We start from the raw sequence: 14,963 nt of genomic DNA, 5'->3' as shown, positions 1-14,963 counted from the left end.
ACATGACAGCCTGGCACCTGATCCTGACCTTAATGGAGTCTTGATAGAGGACCCAGCACTTCAACTTAAAACGCTGACAATTGCTGCTTAAATGAAAATCAGAACAACAAATTTACAAAAACATGTGTCTTTTAGCTTATACGATATTTAATGGTGTTTCCTTTACCAATTCCTCCTGCTTTGCTGAGTAAGATAAACAATAGTTCTAAAGCTACAGATTTTGAAAAGCCGCTTGGAGTCCTGCAGTTAAACACAGGGTTGTGCCTCTTCAGAAGTAAAAACATTAAAGATGTTTACTTAGAAACTAGAAAGCAGCTATTACTGTAGAAAAGCATTTCTTCTTACTCAGAAGTTAACATAATTTTTTACATTACCTAACACAGAATTTGTTCAGTCCCAAATTGTCACTGCATTGGCAGGAGGCTCAAGCAGCTCTGATGAATACTGAAAGGTAGTAATAATGTGATTCTATCCAGCCAAGTTTGGTTTCACGTGAAGGGCTTTTCTTGAACCATGTACACACTTTTTTCTGCTGCACAGCACTGAAATAGGATAGCAAATTATATATCATGTATTTGTTTCAGTTGGGAGTCTTGCAGCTTTCTCTGAAAAGATAGGATGATGGACTAGACGGCCAATAGGGCCCATTCAGGATAGCAATTTCTCTGTCCTTATACTCTGATAATTTATGTAATATTTTGAAGGTTTGTTTTATTACAAGATTTAAATTGGATTATGAAAAGTCCCTGGAATCTTTATTTCAGCATTAAAACAGTTTACAGACCAGACTACTTCACACAGTCTTGATGTGAATCAACATCAAGGAAGCAAATGATGATCAGAAATATTATGGACTTTCTTCAAAGTAGGTAAATTTGTGCCCTTACAATTTAGAATTATATTTGCATCAACTGCAAGCCTTTTACTGCCTAATAACCTTGAAAATAGGCACATGGAAATGAAGAGAAACCCTTAATTTGTTCAAAGTTCTGAGTAGATCCTTAGCTAATGTTTTATGCCAGTGCATTGTGAACAGTTGCAGCAAGTTTATATATAAGCAAGCTCCAAGTTTCTGGTTGATATTGCTTACCCAGTCCTACAATACTAAGTCCTCTGTTTACAAATAGAAAACAACGCCAGAACAAGTTTCCTTACAATTCCAAAGTGCCACGTCAGCATGTTTCAAATAGGTTAGGGAAAGCAATTTCTCTTACGTACTCCAGAAATAGACCACAGTCCTTGGATTATTCAATATTTAGCCAAGACAGACAATTGATCCAGGCACGTTTGGAACATGTGAGCTAAACTGAAGATGTACCAAGCCCATCATGTATTGGGACAGCACACAGTCTTAAAAACAGAAATTATTTCAGTCCTTAATATGTTAGTCTTAACTCAGACTGATGCCTACCAGTTGACCTCTACACCTCCCGGACAGTTCTCAACAGCCCCTAGTCCCTCAGAAGTATTATCAAAATAACCACGGAGAAAGTAGACTGCTTTAAAACAAGGTAAGTTTCCTAAATGAGATTCTAATCTGTCTGGACTTCATACAGGAGAGTTGCCCTCTCTAAACGCCCAAACAGGATTCGTCCCATTCATACTTTTCTTAACCAACTTCAAACAAGTTCTCTAGTTAAAGCCTACCTGCCTACAGAAAACCAGTCCCATTAGAACGTGTCTTTTGCCAGTATTTTAAATCATAGAATCATAGAATCTTCATGATTGGAAAGGACCTTTGAGATCATCGAGTCCAACCATACACACACAAAAAAAAAAACCCAAACCCTACAATCTCTGTCACTAGAGCATGCCCTGACGTGCCAAATCTAGACGTTTCTTAAATACCTCTAGGGATGGTGACTCAACCACCTCCCTGGGCAGGCTGTTCCTGTGCCTGACCACTCTTTCAGTAAAGTAGTTCTTCCTAATATCTAATCTAAACTTCCCCTGCCGCAACTAATATGGCTTTGGAGGCTTCCCTGAGGGCCTTTTCAATTAAGGTTCACAATTCACATGAGAGTAAAGGTACAAAATTGTGGGTATAAGGTTTGAAATCTCTGTCTCAGCTTTTTTCACCACAGCCTCCCGAGGCAGGTGACGTAGCCATGAGGAAGTCAGCTGGCTTCTCTTCCACTCTGACCATCACCGGAGAGCTGTGACCAAATTAGGCTTGTGTAGCTGAATCCTTATAAAGTCACAGTGGGCAAACTCACCCCTGGTGTAACTGATACCCTGGGGATAAGCAGACAGAGGTAGCCATGGGCAAAGCATACACCTGATTGTTTTAAGTTTTGGCCTGAGATTTGTACATATCCACGTGTGCATGGCTGCATGCGCAGATACACAAGACAATCCAGTGAAAAACTAACAGAAAGAGGAGTAAAATTTTATTGTTCTCCTCAATCCCAACATTTTCCATCAAGACACTAAAAAAATAGGGGGCTCAAAGTTTATATTCTTATAAACAGACCTGTAAAAAGTATAGTTTACAAGTTCCTCTTAATTTTGTGAAAGAACGGTAACTATGGTACACAGAACCACTGAACTATAAGAAAATGAAGAAACTCCACTCTAAAAACCACTGAAGTGGAGATGTACATTCCACAAACTCTCCTCTTTCCAGATGTCACAATTTCAGCATGAAAGAATTTCTCTAACTTTTATAATCAATAACTGTAATGGCAAAATGTAAAGAATTTTGAAAAATTTATACCATGCTAAATATCTGTGCTAGCGTTTCTCTTTAGCCCTCCTTTGATTTCACCCATTAACCAACAGAGAAGTTCCCAAACAAGAAAGTTCGTTGCCTACTGTCTGTTTTCCATTTTTTTTACTACATTAATTGACAACAATAATTATCAATTTATAATGAGATTACAATTAAATCCACACTACAACAATAGTAAAAAAAAAAAAAAAAACTTTCACAAAATAAAGTTCAATCAAATATTATCAATTGTCTCACAGAGTCAGGCCAATTTCCAGTGTTGCATAAATCAAACAATAGGAAAGTTATAAGGGTTATAAGGGATCAGAGAGGCTTAGAGGGTTGTCCAGATATTAAGAAATTTATATGAATAAGAACTGTATATTATAGACTACCAAGTAACAATACAAAACAAACATCATGTTTGGGTCACATAAGTCTTCATTGCTATTTTCTTTTTTTTTTTTCCTCCCCTTTTCTTTTTATGTTTTAATTTCAATATTTTTCTTATTAACCCAAATAAGTTTTGACTGATAACATATTTACCCCAACTGGCTTACAGACTGCTCCATATATGAGTTCACAGAGGACATAACAGATCCATAAACTGATCATTCAGTCGGTTCAATGTTGACAAGTATTAAAGGCTTCTAAATATTTGCTAATGGCAAATTAATTGTTTGCTAATCACACAGCTATTTTATGACTAAATTTGATGCAAGCTAACAATGACAGTCTGTCTAATGCAAATGAACCCTCTGGGTTGAGCTATAACGTTTCAAACATTAAAAACTACCTAGATACTTCATATACGGTTGAAAATGAAGGATTTCAGTGATGTCAATGGACTTGCATGTATATAACTAGTACGGTAAACTAGTATGTAACACAGTATGGTAACTAGTATAAGTGAGATCAGAAATAAAACCCCTCCTTTCGCAGCGTTATACCAACCTAAAAATATTTATTACAGTTAACTAAGTGCTACAATGTATTAGTACAAAGAAATACTAATACTCCTTAGAAAAACTATAGAGAAGTGGATTGACAGTCTAATATTAATGAACCAAAAGAATTGTTTGATTTACCTGACTTTGCAATTCACTTTGTTGCTTCAGGCGAAGATTTTCTGGTGTGTCGGCCACTGTAGTGAAGGACTGCTTTGGGTAATGTCTAGAAGAATAAGCACAAAGCCGAACGGTAAACATTTACACATGCTAGAAAGTCAAATGCATCCCAGCACTCTTTCCTACAGCGTACAGAACTCTTTTTTGGGTTTCTGTTAGAAGTATTTACTCTAAAAATATTGTGTCCATCACGCCTTGCAGAAACAACATGAAGAGGTTCCTGTAATGAGTCTAAATCCCACCCATTTGTCCTGCCCATGGACTGCAGAGACTGACCAGCCAAAATTTGTTTTCAACAGAGTGAACAAAATTATGTTTAATTGCATTGTCTTGGTGTAATCATGTGCTGAAAAAAGACTAAACTAAAAGGCCTTAAAATAGAAGTGTTTTACAGAAACTGAAGTTACATCAGTGAGTACAGCTGGAGTACCATAGGGTCTTAAATCCACTAGTGCAGAAACCAGAAGGATCAAGGCAGGTACATTCTGGGTACAGAAAGGTCAAATGCTTTAATGGTCAATGTGTCAATACAGTGCTGTAATATCCAGTACCAAAGGTCGTAGTGTCTCAGAAGTGCAATCTATCGGGCATCTCTCTCTCCATTTGAAATCTTACACCTTTACAGTATGTTCCTACTATTTGCTTTGGCATTCGATAAACAATTTTAATAGTAAAATCCTACTTATTTACAGAACCATGATTTATTCATTTTAATGGATTTATCCTGCAAATTTACAGCCAAAAAAAAAAAAGACCGACCACAAAAAGTGGGAAATAACAAAATTAAATAGCCTATCCCAAAATAGGTATATTATTATGAGCCAGCAACGCTAAGAGGAAACTGATTCTAGTTACTTTCCAGCATCTTCAGTCTCAAACCAAAATATTCACTTTACAACCACGTGAGGCACTCCTGCCTTCAGTTACCACTCACAGCTTCCCATGTCTGCCAGCTCCCCCATTTGTGACTCTTAACGTTTCAGAGGTACAAGACGACAGGCACAGCATTTTAGACGCAGTAACATTTGCAGCATAATTTCTACAGAGGGAGTAAGCAGGAAGTAAGCATCTGAAGACATGCAGTATTAAACATTGCCATGTTCAAACTCCAGACTACCTCTAATGTGTTCTTTCAGCAACCAGTTCAGTCACTGTAGCTCCATCATAAAATTTCTGTACCTTGTAAAGATGGTACATATTTTCATTCAAAATTGTATTTTGTTAGAAAGTTTTATTTTCCGCTTACAAGTTTTGTTTCCATGAAGTACATGGTTTCAGTAAAACAACCGTGAAAAATTAAGAAGGATTTTGGCCTTTAGCCAAAAGCTGAGCGTTTCCTGTTCAGAAATACAACAGCAATACTTGACGAGAAATGGTGCTTGAATTTCGTAAAGCCCAGTCTCTGCTACAGGCCTGATGCCCCCCATCAGACATCTTGCATTGCCAGAACTTCTATACCATAGACTGAGGCATCAAGAGGCTGTGGAACATCCCCTCATTTATGGCGTCACTACACAGGGAAACAGGAGAAATACAGGACAACCTGGGGATTTCAGACTAATAACTGCACAGAAAGAGTAAAGATGCAACACTTTGATGGAAGGAAGTTTTTCCTGACAGAAATGTAAGAGCCAGCCCAGGTTGGATACTGGCAGACGGACGAATAATGCCAATGTAAGCTTAAAAGCTTATGGTGAAATACATTCCCACCCATTACGTTAGCCACTTGTCTCGGATAGCTCACGTCACCAAAAACTAGAAAGCAAAATTTCTAGGCATGACACCCTCCAGCCTATTCTTTTGTAGTTACAGCCAAGTCCTCCTAGTCCCACCTAAACTGTGGCTTTGGCCAGAGAAACCACTGGGAGTGCTGCATATGCTGCTGCCTGTCTTCCTCCCTTTTCACCACCACCCCCCTTAGAGCCAGACGTTGCCACACAGCCAAATGGCTTAGCCAAAGACCCAGCAACACACAGGGAGATAGAAATAGGTTTTGCTTAGAGGACATCAACTCCAACTGGCTGTTGTGTGAAGCAGATGGTATCAGCACAGTGTAATACCTTGGGACAGAGAAGATACTTCCAGAAGGGCTGCTTTTTTCTTTTTTTTTTTTTTTCTTTTCTTTATTTCACCTCTTCTGTCTCATCCTTCCTTCTTACGTATAGAGGAGAAAAACAAATGCCAGACTGGCCCACAAGGAGGGTCATAAGCCCTGTTTGGAAAGCAGCAATAGACAGCTGGAGAAGGCAACAAGCCACCTCACAGCCAGGGCTTGCTGATATCCAAGGAAGATTGTAGCAATGAACAGTGCAAAATGCACACCTTAAAAAAATAGCAGCCATTCAGATATCTATGGATAATTCACGTGGATGACAGAATACCTGCCCCAAAAAATTCAACTGCCACACAGGCAATTGACATTCAACATATGCATGACATCATTTTTCAAAAGCATTCCCACCAACTTTCATAGCACTGCTTTCTGTTGTGGTCACATACCATGACCCCAGCACTATGATCTCAGTGATCACCTGTACTCATCCCTTTCAGATGGGAGTTTTGGCCTAGTCCCCTTGTGAAACGTGCGGACAGCACTGAGGCAGGTGTCACAGCCACAATCCTCGGGGACCCTGTTAGCAACAGCAGCAGAGAACATCTCTGCAAACCCAGGCTTCCAAATTTGAAGCATAGGAACGTATATACATGTCCCTATCATACACCAGCTTTTACTTCTCATCACTTGCAAAAGAAATGGTTTCTTCCACATTTAGTATTCAGAAGTTCACAGGTATTTCAACAGTAAGAGCAAACCACTTAAGAACCACTGTATCTAAGATCATCACTTATTTTAGAAGCAGTAGCTCCAAACTTCAAGTAAAAAAAAAAAGGTATGCTTAGCCTTGAACAAGCAGTGCTTTATTATGCTTGAAATTACTACGTAAACTGATTATATCAATGAAAAGTACTTGCACTCGACCATGGAAGTAAACAATACACATGACAGAAGTGAAAAAACCTGCTGAAATTTAAATTGGCCTTTAAACTGATCATATTAACCATTTATCGCAACGTATTACAGTGATTTAAAAAAAGAATCATTTAGCAAAATTAAATTAGCAGACCATTCTACTATGGGTTGTCATTTTAACTGCAGATGATTTATGAAACCACCTACACAGTATATCAAACCAGAAAGACACAGGTTTAGATATATCCCTTCTAATTTATGGAAATTCTTGCCTCAGAACCATTAAAAAGACTAATGTTAAATTTAAATCCTATCTTTAGCATTCACATTTGTTTTACTGATACTATGCCTTCAGGATCATTAAAAATATCAGTATTTAAATTAGTAAATTATCCAAAAACTATCTGAGATGCATTGTACTGCTGGATACTTTTGACTGAAATAGAAGGCTCGTAAACACAGGCTTTAAAATGATCAAATGTGCTTTTTAACTCTCAGTTTAAGAGTTAGTTTCATTACAATGTTCTGAATGAGGATGAGTAACTGGATGGCAACAGCCTATAATTCAAAAGGCTGACAGTGTTATCATGGTCCCTGGTAATCCGTTGCTCAGTTTCCCTTTTGTCCAAGATGATGTCTGAGAAAAAGCCGGGAATTGGTTAAAGAGGTTGATGTCATGTCAGCTATTTAATAGCAATGTCCAAAGGATTTTTTTTTGTTTGTTTTAAGTCTTTGTTAGTAGTCTAAGTCTACTTAGCAATATGTCTTACCACGCTAATGCTATTAGGATTAATCCTGTATAAAGACCTATACAAGAAGTTCCAGAACAAATCAGGATACACAGTATGGTGTCTCAGCTGTGGGCTACTGTATTGCCTGCTTCAGCTGCTCAGCTTGATTAATAAATCAAACCACAACTCAATCTCTGCCTCCTTATAAGGAAACTCCTTCACCATTGATACTTGGAAACAATATCAGTAAAACATTCAAGAATTCAGGAAAGTACCTGAAAGTTTCCTAGCCTGTCCAATGACTGAACACAGAAATTTTCCCCAATACTTGTTTAGCTGTAAGGTTTTCATCAGCTTTTCCACGCTTTCAAACCAACAAAAGGAATAATAAGTTCTGAGAGATAGTGGGATGAAGACTCAGCTTTCCCTCTTTTGAAAAAAGGGTCAGATTCAAAACCTAAGATAAATTCGAGCATGTACTAAAACTGAGTTGCTCATACCTTATTCTGACTTATCCAACATTTACAATGTAACTAGGAGATTTGTGTGCATGTGTGTGTATTTTCTAACCGTAACATTAACTGTTCACAGTTACAGAATTATAACCCTAGTCAGAATTGCTAGATTTCTGCTGGGTTATCACTTCCCTAGAACACCTACTCAGTAAATTGCCTGCAACATACAATCTGTGATATCTTTTAACCAAAGAACAGCCGCAAACTACACAAAACAAAATTATTCTCCCAAGCAGAGTATCAGCTCCAACACATCTTTCCATAATACCAGTTACCATCAGTGCTGTCATGTTACACTACATCTGTCCTCTCCCAATTTTTGTTTGTAATAACTGTTCTAATTAAAGCAAACTCTAAAAGATAAGGGGGGTGGGAAATATACTTCTTTTCAGTTGCAGTAATACAGAGTGGAAAGAAAAAAAAACTGAAAAGTAACAAAATAAAATGAAACCAATCTTACAAGAATTATGAAAAACTATAAAAGTTATGCTTTTTAACTAGCACTTCAGTATCGTGCACGCAAAAGTTTCAAATTGAAATTAAATAGTGGATAATGATGTAGCAGTTTGGATGCAACCCAAGCTCGCAACAACTGATGGACAGACAGGGAAGCTCCATAAAATCACTGAGTTGTCTAGGTTGGAAGGAACCTTTCAGATCATCTAGTCCAACCATCAACCTAACTCTGACAAAAACCATCACTAAACCCTATCTCTAAGCACTATGTCTACCCGCCTTTTAAATACCTCCAGGGATGGTGCCTCGACCACGTCCCTGAGCAGCCTGTTCCAATGCTTAAAAACCCTTTCAGTGGAAAAATTTTTCGTAATATACAGTCTAAACCTCCTCTGGTGCAACTTGAGGCCATTTCCTCTTGTCCTATCGCCTATTACTTGGGAGGAGAGACCGACCCCCTGCAAGGGCCCAATCTGTTAATTGTGATCTGAGCCCACATCCACAACCAGCACAAAACCACAGAGGAGAAACACAGGCGATCTCCAATTAACTCTCATGTAAAAGACATGAGATGAAATAATTTACCCAGGGAAAAGGTGACAAGGTATTAAGTTGTACTCAGCCGGGGAGTGCTTGAAGTGGCAACTTACCCTCAGGTTTGAAGAGGCATGGGACTGCATTCCACTCCTTATCCTGAAACCGTGCCATGCACAGAAAGACGTGCAAAATGCATGACAGCAGAGAAAGAAGCAGCAGGAGGGAAACCTTGCCCACAGCTGACTTTTTGCTTTGAAATTCTTGCTCAGTTGTGCTTTCTGCTCTGAAGCTCCAGGAGGGATTTCTCTGGGTTTTCTTTTGTTTTGAACTTTCTGTGCAAGATCATTTATTCGCATGTGACTATAAAGGCATCTGGTGGAAGAATAATGTAAACAAGTGCATAACACAGCTTCGATACAGCAGAGCTCAGGCAACGAAGTGCACAAGGAAGATTTTACAATTCTCTACAAATGATTCTGAAGGTGGCATTCTCTTTGGCTACTACCCCACTGCATGAAGAATAGCTACTCTGGCTGCAATTAGTTTGCTTTGGAAAATATTTTTCCGTCTTTGTCTTCTGTTGTTCAAGGGACTTACTTTTTCAGATATTTAATTTGTGTATCTGTACTTCTCATTTGAAGTTTAAGAGAAAGTTGCTCTGATGTGCTCGCTAAATACAAGTTCCTGCTTATAAGAAAAACCCCCCTAGAGAAATGAGTTTGTATTGGTTTGAAGGAGATTTAGCAAACAGTAAGATAACGTGAAAAAAAATGTTACTATCATACAATATGCACAATACAATATGCATATGCACATCATTGTGCTACCTGACTTGCACTTGATACCTGCCTACAGAGACCCATATCTGGGCTCCCTACAAAAGCTAATGTTAGGGACCACATTAAAAATTCCAACTGTATCTGGCCCCAAGATGCAGGTTAGTGCCTTAGTGACCTCTGCTAGAGGCTGACAAAATGAGCCATTTACTGAAAAATAAGACGGCAGAAAATGATGTTAACATTTCAGAGAAAACAGTGTAAAAATCGAGTAGCCAATGCTAATATCAACTTTCATTTGATTCCATCTGAAATTCCATACAGAAATTCTACTGCATCGAAATAGTAGAGTGGTTAGCTCTTCAAATGTGTGTCATATGATGAAGAACACCTGAAATCACAGAGAAGTGGACTACATAGTAATCTTATAATCACTGGCAGAAGAGGCAGCTGTGGAAAAGAGGTCTAGATAGATCTGTAACCTACAGTAGCTTATTTGAGAATTTAAAAAGCCAATTTATTTTGAAAAAGAAGTAAAGTCTTGTAGATTTCCAACATTTTCACAGCCTATATCCAAAAGCATTACCATTACTCAAGTGGCCAGTGTTGGCTAAGTTCTAGGAAAAAAGCGTAGACGTAACAACATTAAATTACTTTGTACTTAAAAAACTAAGATGACCACGAAACCTATTCCAAATAGATTTTCAGATATTGGTCAGCAGATAAATGTGTTGTCTGAATTTGCAGTGCTCCCATACTGAGATTTTGATTTCAACCAGTTGCCCTGAGAACTGCTCTGAGCAGGGTCAGTGACAACAGCAGGACAAGTGCCACCAGGCCACCACCAGCACCATGTCATGCAGGCAGCTGGGCACATGCTCTAAGCACTGAGGATTGCTGTCTTCCTGCTTCCTACACAAAATTGTTTCAAGAATGAAAAAAATCCTGCAGCTCTTAGGTGATAGTCATATTTTTCCCATTTCTTACATTTTTCTTTTAAACCTCTGGTGCAATTTCATATTTATTATACATAGAAAAATACATTGTTAAGGAGATGGGTGAGTCTTGCTTCTTGAGGAATTCAGGTCAAAACCCTTTCATTTTAAAGATTTGAAAAAATACCACAGAAGGAACTCAGCACAAAACGGACATGGACCTGTTGGAGCAGGACCAGAGAAGGGCCACGAAGATGATCCAAGGGCTGGAGCACCTCCTTCTCTAAGGACAGGCTGAGGGAGTTGGGGTTGTTCAGCCTGGAGAAGAGAAGGCTCCGGTGAGACCTTATAGTGGCCTTCCAGTATCTGAAGGGGACCTACAAGAAATATGGGGAGGGGCTGTTTGCAAGGGCATGTAGCGATAGGACAAGGGGTGATAGTTTTAAACTAGAGCAGGGTAGGTTTAGATTGGACATTAGGAAGAAGTTCTTTACAATGAGGGTGGTGAAACACTGGAACAGGTTGCCCAGAGAGGTGGTGGAGTCCCCATCCCTGGAGACATTGAAGGCCAGGCTTGACGAGGCTCTGAGCAACCTGATCTAGTTAAAGATGTCCCTGCTTACTGCAGGGGGGTTGGACTAGATGACCTTTAAAGGTCCCTTCCAACCCAACACATTCTATGATTCTATATAATAAGAAGAAGTGTTATAATACAGATCTCAGCCAAGAGGCATCTGGATTTAGCAAAAAGATCAAAAAGAGTAAAATCCAAGCTCCACAGATGTCAAAAGTAGAAATGCCAGGATTTTCAGTGGAGCCAGGCACTCACCATTTCTACAATTTTCCTATTCCTCATCTATGGGATGCCAAAGCTTGGGGATAGAAAATGAATCAGCACACACTGAGAACTACAGGCTAGCCCAGAGCTGTGCAGGAAGCCATCGGCAGCACACAAATTGGTATTGACAACAGATCAAAAAGTGAGAGCCACTGCTGAAGGAAGATACACAAAAGATGCACAAGAAGTTCAAGGAGACTTGGAAGGTGGAAGCAACTGTGGCAAAACAAAACAATAAACAAAAATCTGACTGCAACAGCAAAATCCGTTGAAGAGCACAGGAAATCAGTCAAGAAGGGAGAAGACACACTCGCATTTTACCATTCGCCACTGCTAGACTGCTCCCAGGACTGCTAGGCTTCACCCAGAGCTCACCTGGGTCTATACATTACTTGTATAGACACAGAAAACACCACAGGTGTTAAAGAAAACTTTGTTATATATTTCGAAGCGATCACCAGTAGCACAACAAAAGGCTGATGCCTCAATGTTTCCAAATTTTTTTCTTTCAGATGGTGTGATTGCTATTATTTCTTTGAAAATATCCATGAGACAAAAGTCCATGAATATGAGCAGCAAAAAACACAGACTGAAGCTGAGTTTCTCACTAACTTCATTTGCTGGTTTACAGCAGCAGATCTGAAAAACCACACATAGTATGACCCATAGTTGCTATGGCCTATTATTTTTTATCCCTTCAACGTCTTGCTATCCTCTTTACAGAATGTCAGCAAGAGCACAGAGAGGTACACCATAAAAGCAGTATGTTTTGCACAGATCTAAATGCTTGGTCTGCCTACTTCAGCATAGTCCTGAGGTGCTACAGATATAGATATTTATCAGACCTCTGGGGTATAATTCATACATACTGCAGTGGTAAATTTTCTTGCAAATTTCCTAAAATTTTCCTCTTATTCTACCAGCAATGGATCAGTATCTTAAGCAGCATGACACTGAGTTATGCAAGTAGTTTCTAAATTCTGCTCTTACTTATAATACGATAAATGTGTTTCTCCCTCCCTCCCTTTCCCCTCCACCCCCCCCCACCCCCCCAAGTTCTGGAATATTTTCAAGTAATAAGAACTTTTATGCCAAAAAAATTACTCATGTAAATGCTTTCTCTGCTTACCACAAGTCAGTATTTCTGTACATGACTAACTCCAGGGGTTCCCGTCTTACATATCAAGACTACCAAATCTTGACAGGTTTACAGTCGAAAGTTTTGTAGATTCTTTTCTTCCAAATACTGTCATTTCATGATCTGATTTCTAATCACAGGTATGTATACTTAAATCATTTATGTAAGCCTTCCCCAGGTAATAAAATCTATTGGTATTCAATGAAATGTGTCAAAGACTATATAGGTAATTTATTTAATCATTTCATTACCAAAAGGTACAACATGTTACATTAAACTGTGTCTTTACAACTAGCTTAACCAACATTATTTCCCCGACGTTCCAATAGTACATCTAGCCTCTTCCTATCCTTCATACACAGTAAGGTACTTTTAGTAGAAGGTCGTCATTACATCAGAGCAGCATTATACCTCAGCCTGCCACACTTACAACAAACAACTCCTTCTGTGCCTGTATAGCAATTCAAGGTTTCTCATGACTGATGAAGACAGGAAAGGCCCCCCCAGGCAGCAATTTAAGATATGCTAAAGTGACCTCCCTTGAACGTTAATCAAAAGGATTTCAAAAGATTTATCCACATTAAATATCATGGCATAACAAAGAAATGGCATAAGATAAAAACTACATCCATCATATGAATATTGGAGAAAAAATACAGTACTGCAATAACATATTTATAAAGAAAAATTGTAGGGACAGTAAACACCACAACCCAGATGGTGTAGAATTTTGTATAGCCCTATGTGACTGCAAATCAGAAATCAAGCTCAGTTACAGGCTCTACACCTAACTCTCATCTTCTCTGCACTGAAGCACATAGCCAGTTGGGTAACATTGTCTAAACTCCTTCTATTAGCAGAAATTAAAGCTATTTCATGAATCATAGAATGGTTTAAGTTGGGAGGGTCCTTAAAGATCATCTAGTTCCAACTCCCCTGCCATAGGCAGGGACACCTCCCACTAGATGAGGTTACTCAGGGCCCCATCCAGCCTGGCTTTGAACACTTCCAGGGATGGGGCATCCACAGCTTCCTGGGCAACCTGTTCCGGTGTCACACCAACCTCATAGTGAAAAATTTCTTCCTGATACCTAACCTAAATCTACCCTCTTCCAGTTTGAAGCCATTACCCTTTGGTCCTATCACTACATGCCCTTGTAAAAAGTCCCTCTCCAGCTTTCTTGTAGGTCCCCTTCAGATACTGGAAGGCCGCAATACGGTCTCCCCGGAGCCTTCTCTTCTCCAGGCTGAACAACCCTCGGCTGAATATCCAAGGGTCTTTGCATTCCTGCCTGGAATTAAGAGTCCCATGCAACTGATACACATAAAGAAAATGGTTTCACCCCTGAATTATTATTTTTTTCTATGCATTGTTATTAATGTTATTAATGTTCTCTGCAGCACACCAATGGTTGGCATTTAAGACAAAATCAAAACACTGTACTCAAGAAACACTCCAGTTTCAGCTGTTCACTTAGTCATGCTGAGAAAATCTTGCCAGTAACCACATCTTATAAACACATACTTAAGAACAGATCAGGCACTTTCAAAAGCTCCTAGGCAATCAGAAGCACTCAGTATGGGGATTTCAATGGAACATCTAAATGGACATTTAAACTTAAGGCTTTCTGATACAAAGTGCATCTACAAGCAAAAGAGAAGTAAAACTTGAATCAGTCCTAATAATGCCTTTATTTCTCTGACAGCTTTTCAAATGCAAGAAATACAACAGAACTTTCATTCTAAAATTTTTAATGTCAAAAATTTGTTACAATAACAGCAGAGATCCAGAAAGACTGATTATCTACTGCTTACTGCTTGTATTAAGTCCTTATCTTCCAAGAAAGTATTGACTGAAATAATATTTGCTGCCCAGAGAGGTGGTGGAGTCTCTGTCTCTGGAGACATTCAAAACCCGCCTGGACGCGTTCCTGTGCAACCTGCTCTGGGTGACCCTGCTCTGGCAGGGGGGTCGGACTAGATGATCTCCGGAGGTCCCTTTCAACCCTATCATTCTGTGATTCTGTAAGAAATGGAACTCTCATTCATTCATTGAAAAACTGTTAGGCCATATATCAGTAGATCGCAGTTGTAATGAAATTGGAGTGCAGCTGTTGAACTCTTAAAACTGAGGAAAGAAAACTAGTTAAAAGCCCAAAACCTGGGAAACTGAATACGGACTGTATTTTATTTCTGGCTCCCAGCTTCCATGTTTTCTACTTCTTAACTCTT

The 14,963-nt window shown here is 39.0% G+C and overlaps 1 protein-coding gene across 2 annotated transcripts in view; it reads right to left on the bottom strand.

Annotated features, from left to right (window-relative positions):
• Window positions 1-14,963, bottom strand: part of NEBL (nebulette) — a 271,880-nt gene that overhangs the window by 183,103 nt on the left and 73,814 nt on the right. For both annotated transcript variants that reach the window (XM_063324686.1, XM_063324687.1), the window contains exon 3: window positions 3,799-3,883. In XM_063324686.1, the coding sequence (XP_063180756.1) occupies window positions 3,799-3,883 (85 nt within the window). The remainder of the gene's footprint in view (window positions 1-3,798; window positions 3,884-14,963) is intronic.

This window comes from Chroicocephalus ridibundus, chromosome 2 (genome assembly GCF_963924245.1).
Source record: "Chroicocephalus ridibundus chromosome 2, bChrRid1.1, whole genome shotgun sequence".
Classification (NCBI taxonomy): Eukaryota; Metazoa; Chordata; class Aves; order Charadriiformes; family Laridae; genus Chroicocephalus; species Chroicocephalus ridibundus.
Note: the sequence above shows the minus strand (reverse complement) of the source record. Positions and strands in the feature narration are given on the sequence as shown.